General features: G+C 57.7%; 5 protein-coding genes across 5 annotated transcripts; 3 read left to right on the top strand and 2 right to left on the bottom strand.

Moving 5' to 3' along the window:
* Positions 1-214: 214 nt before the first annotated feature.
* Positions 215-2,384, bottom strand: F5144DRAFT_562469 (tRNA synthetases class I, catalytic domain-containing protein). The gene is made up of 2 exons (XM_066788321.1): positions 1,876-2,384; positions 215-1,818 (listed from the first exon to the last, which is right to left on the bottom strand). The coding sequence occupies exons 1-2, from the start codon at positions 2,262-2,264 to the stop codon at positions 291-293; spliced, it is 1,917 nt and encodes a 638-aa protein (XP_066646635.1). The 5' UTR covers positions 2,265-2,384; the 3' UTR covers positions 215-290.
* Positions 2,385-2,629: 245 nt separating this feature from the next.
* F5144DRAFT_482889 (mitochondrial 54S ribosomal protein uL1m) lies at positions 2,630-3,608 on the top strand (the record flags this gene model as incomplete). The annotated part of the gene is made up of 2 exons (XM_066785361.1): positions 2,630-2,877; positions 2,945-3,608. 2 exons carry the CDS (start codon positions 2,630-2,632, stop codon positions 3,606-3,608), a joined length of 912 nt encoding a protein of 303 aa, XP_066646634.1.
* A 51-nt stretch (positions 3,609-3,659) lies between these two features.
* Positions 3,660-4,957, bottom strand: F5144DRAFT_121577 (oligomeric golgi complex component, COG2-domain-containing protein). Its single transcript, XM_066782216.1, has 2 exons — positions 4,915-4,957; positions 3,660-4,839 (listed from the first exon to the last, which is right to left on the bottom strand). Exon 2 carries the CDS (start codon positions 4,690-4,692, stop codon positions 3,712-3,714), a length of 981 nt encoding a protein of 326 aa, XP_066646633.1. The 5' UTR covers positions 4,693-4,839; positions 4,915-4,957; the 3' UTR covers positions 3,660-3,711.
* A 1,159-nt stretch (positions 4,958-6,116) lies between these two features.
* F5144DRAFT_562447 (uncharacterized protein) lies at positions 6,117-8,105 on the top strand. Its single transcript, XM_066788320.1, has one exon. It carries the CDS (start codon positions 6,293-6,295, stop codon positions 8,012-8,014), a length of 1,722 nt encoding a protein of 573 aa, XP_066646632.1. The 5' UTR covers positions 6,117-6,292; the 3' UTR covers positions 8,015-8,105.
* A 1,320-nt stretch (positions 8,106-9,425) lies between these two features.
* On the top strand, positions 9,426-16,924 carry F5144DRAFT_590450 (uncharacterized protein; the record flags this gene model as incomplete). Its single annotated transcript, XM_066790156.1, has 6 exons — positions 9,426-9,557; positions 9,862-10,098; positions 10,213-10,446; positions 10,536-10,717; positions 11,202-11,287; positions 11,355-16,924. 6 exons carry the CDS (start codon positions 9,426-9,428, stop codon positions 16,922-16,924), a joined length of 6,441 nt encoding a protein of 2,146 aa, XP_066646631.1.
* Between the last annotated feature and the right edge of the window lie 854 nt (positions 16,925-17,778).

Below are 17,778 nucleotides of genomic sequence, written 5' to 3'. Positions count from 1 at the left end.
GCTCTGTCAGAGGTTTCTGGTGGGCCCTGTCTGATCTTATGACGAATGTCGCGAGATAAACGTAGTTCCACCATATTGTGGGATGTTCGCATCTTCAATAGCATGGTTGTCGAGGTACCAGGCAGGTTTAGAGTTCTCAAGCTGCACCCATTTTTTCCTACTCAATAGAAGTAGGGAGGCAGGGTCGGCCGGGTCACAGGTACAGAAGACATTGCGAGCAATTTGAGCCTGGGTTGTTTCCACAGCGGTTGTGCATTGCGTTTTAACTACCTAGCCCGAATCCTAGCTCACTATTTAGGCCCCGTCTTTCCAGTCGGGATGCAGAACAGCACAAGCCTCTTGCCCTTGGGCCCCTCCTCGCCGTCCTTCCAGTCACCGAGGCCCTTGTCCACCCGGTAGTAGCCACGCCGCTCGAGTTGGATGATATCGTCCTTCTTGAGCTCTGCCGCGGCCCCGTCACACCACGCGTCGTCCATCGTCTCCGTCACGGGCGTCAGGAACTCGTCCAAGTTGTCCTCCTCCTGCAGGACATCCTTGGTAATAAGGTAGTCAAAATCCCACAGCTCGGCAGGCACCAGCGTCTGACCTTGCGAGGCGAGCCAGGTGACCTTCTTCTCGGTCTTCTTGACGTCGCCCTGGAGGTTCAGCTCGCAGGTGAGGCTTGGGATCGGGTCGCCGCCCGAGATCTGGCGGACGAACGCGTTACCCCAAGCCATGAGGGTGATCTCCTCGCCGTCCTTGAAGCTCTTGGCGTCCACCTGGTCGAGGAGGAGCTCCGGGCCGAAGGTAACCTTCTTGGTCCCGACCTCCTTGTTCTTGGGGTGCTTCGGCTTGTCGCTGGAGAAGGGCTCCGCCGGAGCCTCGGCACCGGTCACCGTCACCTTGACGACGTCCTTCTTCAGGATGGCGGTGTGGCGAGGGGCAATCGGGTCGATCTCCTTCTTGTTGCTGGCCCAGAAGTTCGTCCAGTCCATAGTAACCACGTTCCGGCTAGGGCCCTGCTTGAGGATGAAGTCGCGCAGAGCAGGGATAGTCATACCCCGCCTGCGAACACCACGGATCGTCGGCATGCGCGGGTCGTCCCACCCCCAAACCTTCCCGGTATCAACGAGCTTCGCAAGCTTACGCTTGGATAGGAAGGTCCGGATGAAGTTCATCCGCGCAAAGTCCCACATGTAGACTTGACGGAGTTTGAGCGTATCCAAAAACCACTGGTACTGGGGGTTCCGGTCGGTATATTCGGTAGCTCTCAGAGCGTGCGTGACGCCCTCGTGGCTGTCGACAACAGGGCATGCAAAATCGTACATGGGGTACATCTTCCACTTAGTGCCAGTACGGTGATGGGGCGTCTCGATGTTGCAGCGATAGATAACGGGGTCCCGCATCGCCTTGTTCGGGTTATCGACCGACAGCTTGGCACGCATGCAGTTCTGGACACCCTCCGCAGAGCCTTGCTTCATCTCTTCAAAGACGCGCAGGTTCTCCTCCACGGTTCGGTCACGCCGCTTCGAAGCGATACCCTTGAAGCGCTCATCACGCATCGTCTCTTGGTCGGTATCATCGGCATAGGCATGTCCCTCCTTGATGAGACGAATGCACATATCGTAAAGGTAGTCAAAGTAATCCGACGTGTAGGACAGCGAGTCGGGCTTGATCCCCATCAGCGCGAGATCCTCGATAATGGCATCCTGGTACTCTTGCTTCTCCTTGGATGGGTTGGTGTCATCAAGGCGAAGGCGCAATTTCCCGTTATACGCTTGATGGGCGAAGTAGTCGCTGAGAAGGGCGGCCTTGGCGTGTCCAATGTGCAAGTATCCCCTAGAAACCATATGTTAGCTCACCCCTTTCCACCCGAGCATGATTCTTGAGGCTCACGAGGGCTCTGGCAAAAATCGCGTCACGACGCCCTGATCGGCATTTTGTAGAGCCAGGGCATAGCTTGCGCCTGCCTTGCTGGCGGCAGCAACCTTGGCCTTCGCAGCGGCATCCTTTGCCTTGACCTCGGCCTGGATCTCGGGGTGGTTCTCCTCGATGAACTGGAACCAACGGGCTAGGTTGGCGAGGCTACCGCGTTTGATGAATGAGACGGCAGCACGATTTCCGCGGAGAGCGAGCCAGATTTTGGTGTCGACATCGCCGAGAATGTAGCCGTCGAGGTATGTGCGGAGGATTAGGTGCTTGTCGAGTGCTTGCAGCTTCGGCTCGATCTGGCGGAAATCGGCCGTGAGGAGCGCCTCGAGCGGCTTAAGTTCGTCTACCTTCATTATGCGGCTGTGCGAAGTTGCGTAGGGTTGTTGGATATGTTGAAGTGAACGGAACCGGCGGTAGGATAATCTGATCTCGCCGTTGACTCAACAGATAGCTGTTAGTGACACCTGCAAAACTTTTGGAGGGGCAGAGGGGCAGAGGGGCACCGCCCAATTCGTGGCGGGGTAACGTGCCTGTTCCGTCGGGCGGTGAAACCCCACCCCAGTCAAATTATTACCCTTGACATCAGACCCCTGGCAGCTTTCCGCCTAAGAATTGAGGCTTCCAACTTGCAGCTCGGACCCAACTTTTTTTCTAGAGTTGAATGAGCGTGGTGTTGAACGTCGACGGCAAGTTTATTGTGTTGTTAGCAGCGCGGCAAATGGCTTCCCTCAACCGATGCCTTGCCTCTTTGGCAAGGTTTAGCCTCACAACGCCTGCCAGGCCAACAACAGCCCCGTTAATACCGAAATTCCTCCTCCCGACGACGACAGTTCCCTTGGTTCGATATGCATCCGGTGGAGGAGGAGGCATGCGCAAGCGCCCCCCAAAGAAGAAGAAGACATACAAGACTTTTCGGTCGTACGACTTGTCTCCAATGGAGCAGTTTTCTCTCTGCGATGCTATGCGGTATGCTCACCTTTTGAACCCCCCTCCCCCCCCACCCAATGCGCCATCTCCCTAACGTTCTGTTTAGCTACCTCCGCGCCTTCGAAGTCGGCCGACCGCCCGCTGTCGTTAAATACGAGCTTCATATCAAGCTTAAAACACACAAAAGCGGCCCAGTTATTCGGAACCGAATCCGTCTTCCTTTCCCTGTCAAAACCGACACGCGCATCGGCGTTATCTGTCCCGAGGACAGCCCCTTGATGACCGAGGCGCAACAGCTCGGTGCCGTAGCAGTGGGAGAGGAAAGCCTCTTTGAGAGCATCCGGCAAGGCAACATTCCATTCAACAAGCTTATCTGCCACGAAGACAGCCAAGACGCATTGAAGAAAGCCAACCTCGGCAAGATCCTCGGTCCCAGGGGTCTGATGCCCAGCCAAAAGACCAAGACTATTACGACCGACCTCAAGTCTACAGTTCAGGAACTCATAGGCGCGGACGAGTACAGGGAACGCAGCGGTGTGGTGAGGTTGGCAGTGGGCCAGATGGGATTTACCCCCCAAATGCTGTCCGATAACATCAAGGCGCTTTTGTCCTTGTTGAAGGCGGACATCAACGAAGTGGATGACAGCTACACAAAGGCACTTGACGAGGTTGTACTCAGCTCCACTAACGGCCCGGGCTTCAGCCTGAACGGCATGTTCAAGTCGGACGACGAGGGCGTAAAGCCGGAGGACCTGCAGTCCGTCATGTAACCTTGCTGTATCATAGATGTATGTCGTGTACCATTATTTCATGAAGCAAACCGCCTCGCGCGGTTGGGTATCTAACGCGAATCGGGAATGCGGCGCTGGGTCATTATTTCCCCTTCAAGACCTTCACCGCGTCGTCTTGAGCGTCCAGGATCCTGTATATCCCCAAATACTTCAATATGCGCCCTTGACCCTGCGGGCCAGCTTTGCGGGCTTCCCTCAATGCTGTGCTCAGGTCGAGCAGAATTGTGTTCCGACAACGGGCCATCCTCTCCTCCATCTTCCTCACAAACGGCAGATCCCGGCCGATGGATTCTGCGATCTGCTCTGCAAACACGTACTCCTTCGCCAATGCCGTCAACTTGACCGGGCCGCTGCTGACAAGCTCGACCCCGTCCTCCTCCTCGTCCTCCTCCTCCTCACTCCCCGCAGAGTCAAAATCATCCCCCCAATCCTCGTCCTCCTCCTGCCCACTACTCCCCTTCTTCCCTCCTTCCCCAGCACTCCCAACAGCCAACCTCCTCTCCAACCCCGCCACCCTCTCATCCAACTCCAACATCCGCCTCCCACACTCCACCGCCGTCTTCACCCCCGCCACCTCGGCATTCACCCTCCCCACCTCCACCCTCCGCTCGCGCACCCTCCCCTGGATCTCCTCGACAGCGCGGCGAAACCCCAGCAACGCCACGCGCACATCGCCCACCCGGTCCTCCCCGCCCTTCAGCCCATCCCCAAGCCCCAAAAACGCCGTGTAGTTCGCGTTGACCAGCTCGAGCAGCTCGGCGCTGATGGCGGCGCTGCGCTCGCGCAGCTCGGCGCGCAGGTCCTCGAGCGTCTGGTGTCGTGAGGCGGGGCCCCCCGTGTGTAGTGCGGAGAGGTAGGCGGCCGCGTCGAAGTCGGGCGCGAGGAAGTCGGCGCGGGAGAGCGCGGCGGGGAAGGGGAGGGGGAGGTCGGAGTCGGCGTCGGAGTCTGAGTCGGGACTGGTGGGGGAGCGGGGGGAGCGCGGGAGGTTGTAGCTTTGTGAGGGGGTGTAGGAGTAGGCGGAGGTTGGTCGCGAGTTGGGGGATGGGGGGGCGAGTTGCGCCATGGTTGGTTTTGGTTTGTGTGGTTGGGCGGAGACGGATGGGGTTGGTTTGGTGATGGGGTGGTCGGAATTGGCGGCCACGAGGGTTTGGGTTGTCAACCGCGCCTGTGCTTTGCTGTGATAGCTGCGTTCTGTCTCTTTTTACGTCGGCTGTCAAATGTTGACATTCACAGAGGAGCACTGGAGCACAAGATGCTTGGCAGCATGTGGCCCGTGCAAGCTTACCTATTTCATTCAGGTTTGGAAGCATATGGCAGCCATGATTTTGTATTATTACTGGTTAGCCATTCAAACCAAGCTCTACGTATTCAACTCGCCGTTTTAAACATTGTTGGATTCAGATTCAAGCAACACGTCGTTTTGTCTTCAATATCCAGACACCGACGCACACTTGGTCATCGGCTTAGCCACAGTGGCGCCCGTACCGCCGCCGGATATCGACGGTATTCCGATACACGTCCCGTACTCCCAGGAGAGAGCTAAGTCGTAATATTCGTACCACATTTCCGCGCACCTCCGACATCGCTCTGAACCTCGCGAGAGCTCGTCGCATGTAACTTATCAGCATCATGGCCTCCCCAAAGTCACTTGATCCACAACCGCAGCCATTCTGTTCCATGCTACCCCCATGGTTACCCCAATGGGTTGTTCTCCGGGACCGGGACTTCGGAACGCTGAGCAGGGCAGTGGTCTGACGCATGCATCGGATGCATGAATCGCCGTTTCCTTCACTTGCGCCAAACCGCCTTTGGAGTAGTGTGAAAATTATCTTATCAATCAATCAGTGGTTCGATCAGCATCTCCATCCCTCCCTTGCCGAATCACAACGCTCCACTGGCTTGCGCTTTAGTGGCACTTCCGGCCTTGTTGCCCGGAATTTCCCTTGTCGCCGGTCCTCGGTCAGACCAAGAAGAGGAGTTTTCCCCATTGCACGTCAGTTTCGAAGAACAACCACAACGTATGAATCATCAGCCCGGCTACACAACGGCGCCTTTCAGTCCTACCATTGGTTTCGGAGCTCTCTCGACGACACCAGAGAGACCTGTCGATGACCTTCGCATCCCGCCACAATTATCGGATTCAGTTTCCTGCTCATCAAGACTTTCGCGGCTTCTACGGTCAAGAGTGCGGGGTTACCAGGCATTCTGCAACGTCGTTAACATACACGAAGCCTATCCATTCCACCATCATTGGCATCTGGCGTGTGATATTCAGTACCTGGTGTTGCCTTGTATTCGACTGAAGAGCCGCATCGCTTTCCCGTGTCTATTACAGACTCTGAGCGGCGCAGTTGAGACACATTCGGAAAACTTTGCGACATTAAAATACTCCGCTGCACCTTCTAGCGAATCCCAATCGGCTCACGAAGGCACCCACCAGCATGACGGCTATGATCACCACGGATCCGCACCCGGATTTGGCTCCTGGAAACGCGCATGCAGACCCGTCAAGGGGGCTCTCAATCACCACCACGGTCAACCACGGCTCTTCCAGTGCCGTGGCTAGCCCCGCTTCGGCTGCTTCGCCATCAAACGACTCCACTCCCACATCTTCATGTTCAACAGCACCGCCAATTGCAATCCGTCCCAGTACTTTAAACACTATGCCGTCGGCCGCGCCTTCGATGGGATTGAACGGAAGGTCCAAATCGATCGCCATGACACCAGCTTCAATGTCACAGCCCAAGGCCATGTGCATGACCAGCAAAGAGTGGGTCATACCCCCTCGGCCGAAACCCGGCCGCAAGCCTGCCACCGACACCCCGCCAACCAAGCGCAAGGCTCAGAACCGGGCAGCTCAGAGGGCATTCCGGGAACGCAGGGCGGCGCGTGTGGGGGAGTTAGAGGAACAGATGGAGGAGGAAAGAATTATCCACGAGCAGACAGTTCGAGAGTTGCAGGACCAGATCAGCCATTTAGAGACCGAAACGCAGACGCTCCGGTCAAGATGCCAGTGGCTGGAGTCAATGCTAGAGAAATCCCGCCAAGGCCGCGGGAGTCTGGCAGGGAATTGGGACGACCAGACGGGTGCTACAGGCGGCAACGATATCTCGGTGTCGGGGCAGATGCAATCACAAGCTGGGCTATCACACGGCATGCGGCCACTGCAACCAGCACCGTCGAGACACGTTACAGCACACCCGGGCTCTGTCGCCCAACCGCGGCCTGTGGCTCAGTCGTTTTCTATCTCTCAGATCGTCTCACCACCAGGCGAAGGAACACCAGTGGGCCTCACTTGCGGCGGCTGCCAGTCAAGAGGTTCTTGTGCATGCGAGGAGGAAGTTCTACCGACCGCAGATATCCCTATGGGCTGTGGTAGGTGTACCTTGGGCACTAGATGTGAGTGCTTGGAAGAGACCTTGGGAATATCAATGACCGGCAACGACTTAAAGCGGCCACGGCGTCCAAGCGCGCCGCCGTCAACATCACCAGAAGACAAGCGGCAGCGCTCCGATGCTGGCATTGTCATGGAGACAGACTTTACGGCCGTATTTGCCTCGCAAGGTAGTAGAGAGCCGGTGCCGTTCATGTTCCCGCCGCCAGCTCAATCACAGCTCCAACCTATGGCTTCAATAGAGCCTAGGGACTCTTGCGGCTTTTGCAAGGATGGAACATACTGCGTCTGTGCAGACTCTATGATGTCGCCCGCCTCTCTACCGGCGCCTGATAGCGAGATCACCGCACACACGCAAACACGCACTCCTCCACCGTCGGACAATGATGCGGCCCCTATTCCCATGGAGGTCACAGCGACAGGGGCTATCAAGCTCCCTGCGCCGCGATCACTACAAGCAAGACAAACCGCCAAACCTACTGCACGAGCTGGCGGGTGCCGCCCCAACGGCCCCGGTACCTGCGCGCAATGCGTCGCGGACCCCAAATCCGGCCTCTTCTGCCGCTCTCTCGCAGCCAACTTCGAAAAGAACAACCCCGGCGGCAGCGGCGGATGCTGCGGCAACGGCGGCCCAGGCGGGTGCTGCAAATCCGGACCGTCACAACCACAGCCCCAACCAGAGGCCACCGCTCCTCTCCCCGCCATGGCACCATCCAGAAGACCAACCACCGGCGCCGGGCCCAACGACCTCGGCCTCAGCCTCTCCTGCGCCGACGCCTACAAGACGCTGGCCAGCCACCGGCACTTCGACGAGGCGGCGGACGACATCGGGTCCTGGCTGCCCAAGCTCAAGGCGCTGCCTGTCCCGCGCCCGGGCCCCGTGGGAGCGCGCCGCGGCGGCCGCGATGGGCGCGCACCGATCGAGGTCGAGGCCGCGAGCATTATGAGCGTGCTCAAAGACTTTGATGTGCGGTTTGGCAGGGGGGAGTGATTGGGGTGATTAAATCAGTGTGTGATCGTTCGATGCCGGGGAAGTTCCGGGTGGGGGAGGGGGGGACAGGGCTGCAGCCGGGGATGTGGGCGATGTGATCCGGTGCAGGTCGGGGAAGTCATGTGCTCGCCATTTTTAGTTTCTGGGTGAGAATGAGAGATGAAGAGATGGGTGAAAGGGGGAGGGGCCAAGGGACGGGGAAGTGGCGGGCGGCAAGTTCATGCGGCCGAGTCTGCGGCCGGACTAACAAACTTGCCTGCTCGTCTCCTCCCGCGTCGTTTTCTCCATCGTTTTCGCCGCGCGTTGTCGAAACTCGTCAGATATCACTTGCATAACCTAGCGGGGCAATGGGCGGGGTGGTCGGTTGGGATTGGACGGCAGTTGTCCGATCTCCGGGTTCGGGGCGGCTATATTTCGACAACGCGTGAGGAGGGGTTGCGTGTTATTCTGCATGTACATCGTATAGTATATGTCCACTTTTCGCGAGCGAGCGAAGAAAGGCACATCCCACACGAAGATTAGGGTTTGCCCTGAATATGAGGCCAAATAAAAGCAACAAATGGCGAATACACCTCATATCCACAGACTCACTCGCAAGGCTTTTCTGCAATGAATGCATGCACCCTGATTACGAGGTCCTGCATGATGCCAACTACAACAAGCGGAAGCACCCATCCGAAGGAGAAAAAAAACCGCAAAGCGCACTGCAGCGAGCGAACGAGATCTGTACGAACTCGCGGTAAGGCCGGCGGAGGGAAGCGGCATCCAGTGCGTTGGCCGCCTCTCCGGTGGCTGTGGGTCGCGTTGTGACAACTACTTACTTGTGCAACAGACCGACAGGTTCTGTTGCGTTGCGCTGGGTTTACATGTCATGTGCATGTTTGTGGATACACGGCACCAGCTGAGAGCATCCCACCGAGTACCTACAGTCGCACATTGGTAGCCCACGGGGCCACGCGTTATATGTCAGCAACTTCAGACCGGGGACGCCTTTGCGAGTGGTTTCCTTCCGGCGTTGCTGGCCCTTCACCATAGGTGAGGCGTCTGAAGAGGGGCGGGGAGAACACCCAGGGAGTCGATGATAGGCGCCGGCGCCGGCGATGGCACGGGAGAGCACCGGGAGCTGGCAGCCAATGGAAAGCAGCAGCCCGCCTGATTCAGAAGCTAGCCATCGGAGCCGAGTCCAGGAAGTGGTGGACTGCATCCAACCCTCCAGCCAGGGACTCGGCGGGGGATCGCCTGCAAGATCTCGGCCGTTGCGAATCAAATAGCTCCCACAGACTTTCGTATGGTTACACAGCACGCTTCCTCCGCCTGTCGAGCTGAACCGATCGAACCAGATGAACCAGATCATGTTCCCGAGCCTTCCTTGACTTTCTTCTGCCCTGAGCTGACACGGGGGGCATGAGCAATGGCGAGAGCTCGGGACCTCGGTTGGGGAAAAAGAAGCATGGTCCCTGGAACCAAGGCCAGCGGAAACTGTCAGAGATGCGGCGGGCTCCTGCCGGCAAGAGGCGAGCGGGAAGACCAAGGCATGGTGGCGGTAGTTGATTGGCGAAGGACGGCTGAGTTGGCATGCCGGATGATGCTGGGGCTCGACGATGCAGGCGGGTTCCGTCCTTGTGGTTTTGGGTCGTGGACGGCGCAGATTGGACGGCTGGCGGCATGCCGGCCGCAAAAAATGGAACCCTCCGGCCAGGCAAAGGCGGGGCGATCTGCAAGGCCAGCGCAGCGGGGCTGTGGTCTGAGAGCGACTTTCGTTGAACAACCACACACTCACAAAGTACACTACTTGTTGAGCAAAAGACCCTGCCGGCGTCTCCTCGACAAAATGAGACGAGACACAGCTAGGGGGGAAAGGCTCGAGCGGGAGGCCAAGGACAATATTTGATGATGGCGCATGGTTGTTTCGGGAAACTGGAGATTGCCACTTTAGGCGCCGTGTAAGGTTGTTCGTTTCCCAGCCCGGCGTGCTGAGTTGGCAGTTTGCAACCGCTTTGGGCCGTCAGCAACTCGGCCATCTACTTCCAGGCTGGTTGAATCTTGCATGGTGGTTGCAGGCAAAAAAGGGTGGAGGGTGGCAGGTGAGTGCCTGAGCATGGCGAGAAAACCCCGAGATCCTGAGCCGGTTGCTACCCAGTTCCGCGAGGCAAGAAAGGGAGAAAAAAAAGTAAACGAGGCATCAAAACGCGTGGTAGAAATTAGGGAAAGGGGCAGCTGAAGCGCGACTCCCACGGCTGCGGGTGGCCTGCTTGAGTCACAATTGGAAACCCGAGGTCGTGTCGGGCTTCCATCGGGCCTTCGAAAAGGAAAGGGGGAAGGCGACTGGCGGGGCAACGGTCATCCCCCCAGAAAAAGAAAACCGGGTCACCAGCAAAAAGATTGTGCGAGGAAGCAAATGCGGTGCTGCGGCTCGCCAGCCAGCTCACCAAGTCACCGACTCGCTCACCATTTGCCAGGGCTGTGGTTGTGGATTGACAGGAGACCAGACAGGATTGGAGGCACTTGATGCAATTGGAAGCGGGCGTGTGAGAAGACAAGGATTTGGGCGTGGCAGATGAACAGCCCAGTGGCTTGTCCGACCCCGGTCACTAGGGACCCCATCGGGATTAGCGACCCCGTGGCCTGGGCTACTGGCTGGTCGTCCCTTACCCCACGCTTCAAATGGTGGATCTGGGACATCAACAGAGCACCCAAGCCCAGGTATGGAAAGCTGCTGTGCTTGCGAAGCTGCAGGGAAACACACTCCCTCTTTCTTTGCTCCCGTCATCCATCCTGTCGAGGGCCTCAGCGGCAGCCTGCAACGTCATCCCACCGTCCCAACGCCTTCAGCCCTTTCAGACGAACACTTTACAGCCACTGCCGCTACTTTTCCCGACGAGACAATGACCCCGCGGGACTTCTGAGCCCAATACTTTGGTCGCAAGCCGACCGGAGCCGAAGCTTTCCATAAACACAAACATACCTGCGCGTACCTACCTTAGTTAGCTAGTCAACATTCACCCAGAACACTACACCGGACCACCCACCTACCCGTACATACGCCCATTCTTCGTATCCTGCTCTGCCCAACTAGAACTCTTGTGGGAGACAGCACCTTGAATCCGATCTACAACCAAGAACCCACCAACCCACCCATTCGTCCCCGAGTCGAGCGACACTTCTTATAGCTTATGGGCGATCGCAGTCGCCAGCTTGATTCCCCTCATGGGCCCATTATGAGATCCATGCAGCGTTCCCCCCCGCCGCCCGCCGCCATCCACCCCTCGTCGCGTATGTTGGGAGGGAATATCACTAACTCACAGAGGTCGCAATGCTGACTCGTCTCGTCTGAACACAGCTCGGTCGGCCCCTGCCACGCGGTCGCCGACCCCTTCTCCGTCCGATAACCATGTCGAGCTTCAACGCACCCGCCGATTGCGATCGAGGAGTCCGTCCCGCCTCGCGAGGGACTCGATGAACGGCCCCGGACGCCGCAACGATGACGCCTCCCGACGCCCTTCCATCCTCCACATCCCGAGTTCGACCTCGGCGCGGAGCAAGCCGATTATCGACCAGCCAAGCACCTTGTCCACCGCAGCGGCGGCGCCAAACGATTCCTCCGATAGTCTTGAGAACACCGGATTCGTTCCATCTGTGCCGAGTGACAAGCATGCCAACATGAAGTTCTTGCGGCCGCTGCTGACTGATGTGTCACTGTACACAAACCCTAACCTCGGCCCGGAGAACGAGGGGACAAGCCTGGAGGAACTGGCGCACCTTGTGCGACTGTCCAAATACCAGGAGCGCAAGCGCGCAAATACGAGGATTCGCCTCCAGCGGAGTTTGGTGTCTACGGCCCTTTCTGCCCGGTTGATGAGGTGTGGTGAGATGGCCCATCGCAACCTAGTGGACGGTTTCCGCGGGGATGACAAGAAGACATTTGGTGCCCTTTACAACGCCGTCATTGATGTTCGGAGAAGCTGCGATGAGACCCGCCGGTATGCGCTACTAGAGCCAGAGATGGACCTCTTGCAGTCGCCAGGCCTCACCTCGTCCGATAGCGTGGACACCCCGACCGGATCTGTCACCGGCTCAACCGCGTCCCCGAACGCTGTGACACCGTTTTTGAACGAGATTTCTGCCTCATCTCGAGAGACTTTTCTGAACTTTCTCAATCAGATCAGGACTAACCCAGACTATCTGGCCACGCGCATAGCGTCCCTCAAGAACTCGGAACTTACCGCTCTCACCAGCTTCCATCAGGCCCTTGAACCCATCGAATCCGTTCTCCCTTACCACGGCCGATCATCAGGGCGCTCCGTCTCGGGTAGTTCCACGTTTCCCGGATCTAGCGGAGCTGGAGGAGCAGGCAAGGAACGCAACGCCATTGAGCGCCTGTTGTCTTTCCAACGCCACGATCCCATTTCGGCTCTCATCTACACCTGCTTTGCTAATTCCGCAGGCCCAGACAGCGCTGAGGACAAACGCCGGACCGTCACCTGGGCCAACACCTGCGCGCGCCTGATCTCTACCCAGACAACTGGCAGCGAACAAACCGTTATTTCGGTCTTGAATGTCTGGGTGTCGATGCGCGACTGGGCCGGGAAGTCTAACATGGAATGGTACCTGATGAAAATCCTAGAGGATGGAGCTTTCTTACTTGATCGTGCCGAGGACCAGCATGGGACCCGCATTAACCTTTCGGATTGGTCGTCCAAGGACCAGATCGCCGCCGAGGAGTTCTACACCAAAGCCGTCGATGAGCTGTTCGAGGTCATCGACGATGAGGACGCCACGGGTATTCCTGAAGGCTTACTAGAACTAGGAAATGAACTCCTCAAACGTCTGGATAGGAGGTACTCCGAGAGCACCCGCCGGTGGCTTATCGCAAAGTATATGTTTACAGTTTGGTTGCTTGGCGTTGTCATCCACCCGGAGGCGTATGGCATGATGGCCGATTATCACATCACCGAATACGGCCGCCAAAAGATTCTCAAGACCGTGGCCATGCACGCCCAGAAGTACGTCGTGGACCTGCTGCAGAGCATGACCCCGGTGTCTACGCCGCCCAAGATCAAAGGCCACATTGAGAGCATATACAGCCGTTTCAAGGACCCGTCCAAGTTCCGGAAGAAGCCCAGGCTCTTGCCGGCACGCTCCATTACATCCCTTCGGGAGACTGCCGAGGTCCGGCCTTACTTGGTCCTCAGCCCCGCGGATCTTGCCACGGTGGTCAACGCCCTTTTCCCTGAACGCAGGCCACGGTCGGCACGCTCAAGCAGCCTACGGTCCGGAGCACCATCGATTTCCGGCTTTTCTGCCATCTCGCAACCCATGTCCATCAGGACGGCACCGAGCACCTTCGATACCATGTCCGTCCTCAGCACCAGCGCAGAGTCGTCCTTCAGCGATGCCACCACCTCCCGAGAGCCCCTTGGGGAGGAAGAGAGCCCACGCCGTCATTCTCCTTCTGCACAAGAGCCCGCTGCCCAGAAGCCGGAAAACTACGAGGATGACGGGTACCGACTGCGTCTAGCCATGCACGAAATGACACAAATCCTGGGCCAAGATGTCGTGTACGGATTATGCCACCCCTGCGCCGAGCGCTGGTCTGTGTTGTTCATATCGGCCGATGGGAATAAGCTGTCCACCCATATGACCTTTGATCCGGACGATGACGTTGAAGATGAACAAAACTCCTCAAGTACGAGTGATACGGAAGGCGAGGAAACCGACGACGGACGCCCTGAGCTCAACAAAGACTACCACCAGCTGCGCGACTCCATCCTCAAACTAGTCCAGGATTACGAAATCCCCCAGGGCTTGGAAAGCGATGGAGCGAAACAGCAAACCTTTAGCAACCGGGCCTCGACTCTCAAGAAGTACCGAAACAAAAATCGCATTATCACGACTATGGGAAGCCGGAACCCTTATCGCCAGAGGGCCGCAAGCATTGCGAGCAGCCTTGCTGAGAGCCCTCCAAAAAGTGCAAAGGGGAAGGAGGCCGACCAAGAGAACTCATCCCCGCTCGTCACCATGTTGACCGCCGCCTGCTCGCAGTCTCGGGCGCAATCTGACTTCGTCAACGCACACCTTTACTGGAGGACGCTGCAACAACTCAATGCTTTGTCGTCCGACTCACTGCGGCGCGAGGGCTTTTCGGCGCTTCTCAACATCTTCTCCCGTGGCCCGCGGGATTCAATCCGCCGCTCCGCAGCCGCCATTGAAGAATACGACGCCTGGCTAGTCTGGCTCAAGCAAAGCCAAGAGCGAGCGGAGGGGATGATCGAGGGCATGATGCAGCGCCTACGATCTCTACGCGACAAGATGTGGTACGTAACCGACGTGCGAAACTCGGCGCCATATGAGGACTCGCGGAACGTTGCGGCTGCATTAAAGACGATGGGTGCATCTCGCCGATGGTCGTCCTTCCAGCGCGCTAGAACCCAGATGCAAAGGGGCCCCGCATCAAATTACATCTTCCGGACCGAGTCTCAAATTCTCGATCTCCTCGCAGCTCCCGAGGACCAAGGAGGCCCGAACAAACTTCGCGACGAACAATCAGAGAAGACCAGGCGCTGGCTTCAGCAGTCAGGCGTGGAGAACTTCTGTCAAGGCGAAGAGCGCATCCACCGGTTCTGCTGTGAAGTGGAGAATTGCGTGACCAAACTCGTCGGTGACAGCATCATCGATGGACCGGTGTTGTGGTCGAGTGAGCTGTTCGCGAGAGATCGACGGGCTTTCGAGTCAAACAACAATAGCAACACCAAGGCTCCGCGGGACCGAGACCGCGACAATCAATCTGTATGGGATGACTCCGTCAGCGTCATCAGCGATCCCGACCGCAGGTTCGTGTCTGTCAGCCGCCCCGCTTCGATCAATAGTAGGGACATGCGGGCCATGTCCGGTAGCATGAGCCAAATCTCTTTCGAGTCGAGCCGTTTCGGTTTTTCCCGCGCCAGCACAGCCATGTCCGAAGTACTGGACGGGCCCGAATACTTTGGTGCATCGTCCCCAGTCCACCAAATCGACCCCAACGCAACCTTCTGGTCACCCTTCCAACACCGGGCTACCTCGCCAAGTGCCGCATCCCGAGCGCATTCGCCGACCACCAGCCTGACGAACCTCTCAGGCTCATTCCACCCGCCAAATCACCAGCAAATTCCCTCGCAGCCTCAGTCGTCAACCGGGCGCCCAGGTACATCGGCTTCGTCTAATGAGACGGTGTACCAACAACGACAATCCGACGAGAAATCCCGCTTCCTCGCCGACTTGAGGCAGACTCTGACCAGCCTTCTCCTTTCTGACCTAGGTAACCTTGTTTTCGCCCGCGGATCAGAAACGGACGCGTGGTTCGAGGGCCTAGGTCAAGATTGCATCGACCGTCGGGAGGCAATCCAACGGCGGGCGCGTAAAGCGCAGGCCAAGGATAAGCGCAAGTCTGCCAAGTCCAGCCTAAAGCAGAGATTTCTCGAGCAGAACCGGAGTTTCGGTGATGTGCGCGGAACGATCGCTGGCGATGCGCTGAGCGACAAGGCTCTTTCGGATACGCAGAGCCTCGGCCCGGAGGGGGCTGGCGGCAGTCAACGAGGGAGCCAGCGTGGCAGTCAACGCGGCAGCGTACATGGCGGCAGCATCCATGGCAATGAAAGCTCGGCCACAAGCGACACTATTTCAGCCCGGAGACATAACCAAGAGGCAAGAAAGGAAACGATGCCCGACTTCCCTTTCACCAAGGCATATCAGCGGCTTCTAAAGATGTTTTGCGTTCACCCGAACCCTCAGGTCAAACTCAACGCTCTCTGCGAACTCGAGCATCTCATTACCGCGTCTTTAAATTCCGGGTCCCGGCGGGCCCGGCTAGCGTGGGCACGCTCCGAGCTGGGTTCGGCATCCTCTGCCACCGACGAGCACGGAAACGGGCCACTGGGAACAAGAGCCCAGCCACTAGAGGAGACAATTGGTAACGTCAAGGAACGCCGCTCCTACACAATGATGCAAGTGCCCACATTCGGTTCGGGCGGCCACACACAAGGAGGCCGTGTATCAGGCGGAGGAGGCAACGCCGAAACCCGCTCCATCGCTTCGGTCTATCCAGCCAACACTGACGCGGTCGCCAACATCCTGCAAACGCTTTTCCGCGACCCGTCCCTCCGACCAAAGACCCTCTTCCGCGACCTGCAATTCATCTCGGCCTTCTGTTCCCCCGCCGTCCTCGACAAAACCGAGCGGGGCAAGTCCTTCTGGGACGCCGGCATCGCCGCCCTCAGCCTCAAACAAGAAGTCTGCCGCACCATGGTCGAGGTCGCCGACGAGATCGTCAAGAACTACACCCTCTCCCGCGGCGGCAGCGCAGGTGCCGCCGCCAACAACCGGGCGGGTAGCACGGCCTCCGACTCGGCGGCAGCCACCCCAACCAACGAATTCCCGCCCGCCTCACCACCCCCCTCCCCGCCCTCCCCCTTACCGCTATCCACCCACTCCCTCGCCGACGCCGCGCGCATGTGGACCATCACCGCCAAGGAGGGGGACCCCACCGCCCAGCGCGAGCTCGCCATCTTCTACCTCTCCAACCCAGAACTCGTGCAGCGCACCACCCTGCCCCTGTCCAAGCCCAGCCAGGTGTTCAAGCAGGCCGTCATGGAAAAATACGGCGGCAGCGGCAGCGGCGGTGGGCGCTCTGGGGGTGGGCACCACCATCCTGGTGGTGCGGCTGCGGGTGGAAGTGGTGCTGGGGGCGCGGGGGGTTCGGGTGGTGCGGGTAAGGAGGATGGTGCGGCGGGCGCGGGCAGGCTCGGGGATGTGCGCAGTGATCCGGCGCTGATGTGCGTGGCTATCCATTGGATGGAGGCGGCGGAGAAGGGGGGCGATGAGTTGGCTAGGTCGTTTATGGCGCAGAATGAGATTGGGGCGAGGTTGATGGGCTGAGGGAGTGAATGAATGGGTAGGTGATGAGGGGATGGGGTGATTAGGTGGTGAGTTGGCTGGTGGTGAATGGGTTGGGTATTAGTGGTGATGGTGATTGTCGTTGGATCATGGGTTTTTTTTTTGCATATGCCTGTTGGATCTTTTTTGTTCGTTTGCTTGTCGATGATACCTGATGCATTTTTTTTTTTTTTTGGCTCTACATGATGGATGTTATGTGTGTTTACAGCTGTCCGCTGATGTCTCTTCATCCTGCCCCATCGTCATGTTGTACATACCCCCTCTTCCCTCCTTCCGCCCTGGTTGGGATTACATCACTCGGTTGCGCCAGCAGCTGAGAGAGTGTCGCCGATCTGGCCCGCTTGGCCTGACTTACTAGGCCTGTGAGCATTGTCGACTTGGGGATGGCTCGTCTTGGTGGGCTAATTTTGTTGTTTTGCCTCATGGCTCATAGAGTTGGGTTTTCAGGATAGACGATACCACCATGTTTCATTGATGCCACATTTTGCCCAACGACATGCAAGTTCCAAATAGTCTCGCGCTTCTCGTCATTTTCATTCCTGAGATAGGAAATATTAACCTTGTTATAAACCACACACGCTAATGATGAAATACAATTTTACGCGGCCGGGACGATTTTCCGGGATCGCTCCTTAATGAACTCAAAAGCCTCCCGAAGTTGGGTACGTAATTAAGGCAAGTCGTGTAACAGTGAGAGCAGCATGGGGAAACGCGTCTAGACATTCGTTTTATGCGTGTCAAATCTACAATTCACAGGCTTGAGATGCACCCAGATTCTCCATCTCCATGTCGCTACTAAAGCAGCGATCACAGCGAAAAAGAGTGGTTTGTTTGAC

The sequence above is a fragment of the Chaetomium tenue genome (assembly GCF_020726465.1).
Source record: "Chaetomium tenue strain MPI-SDFR-AT-0079 chromosome Unknown F5144scaffold_2, whole genome shotgun sequence".
Lineage (NCBI taxonomy): Eukaryota > Fungi > Ascomycota > Sordariomycetes > Sordariales > Chaetomiaceae > Chaetomium > Chaetomium tenue.
The sequence above is the reverse complement of the archived record's forward strand: the minus strand, read 5'-3'. Positions and strand labels throughout refer to the sequence as shown.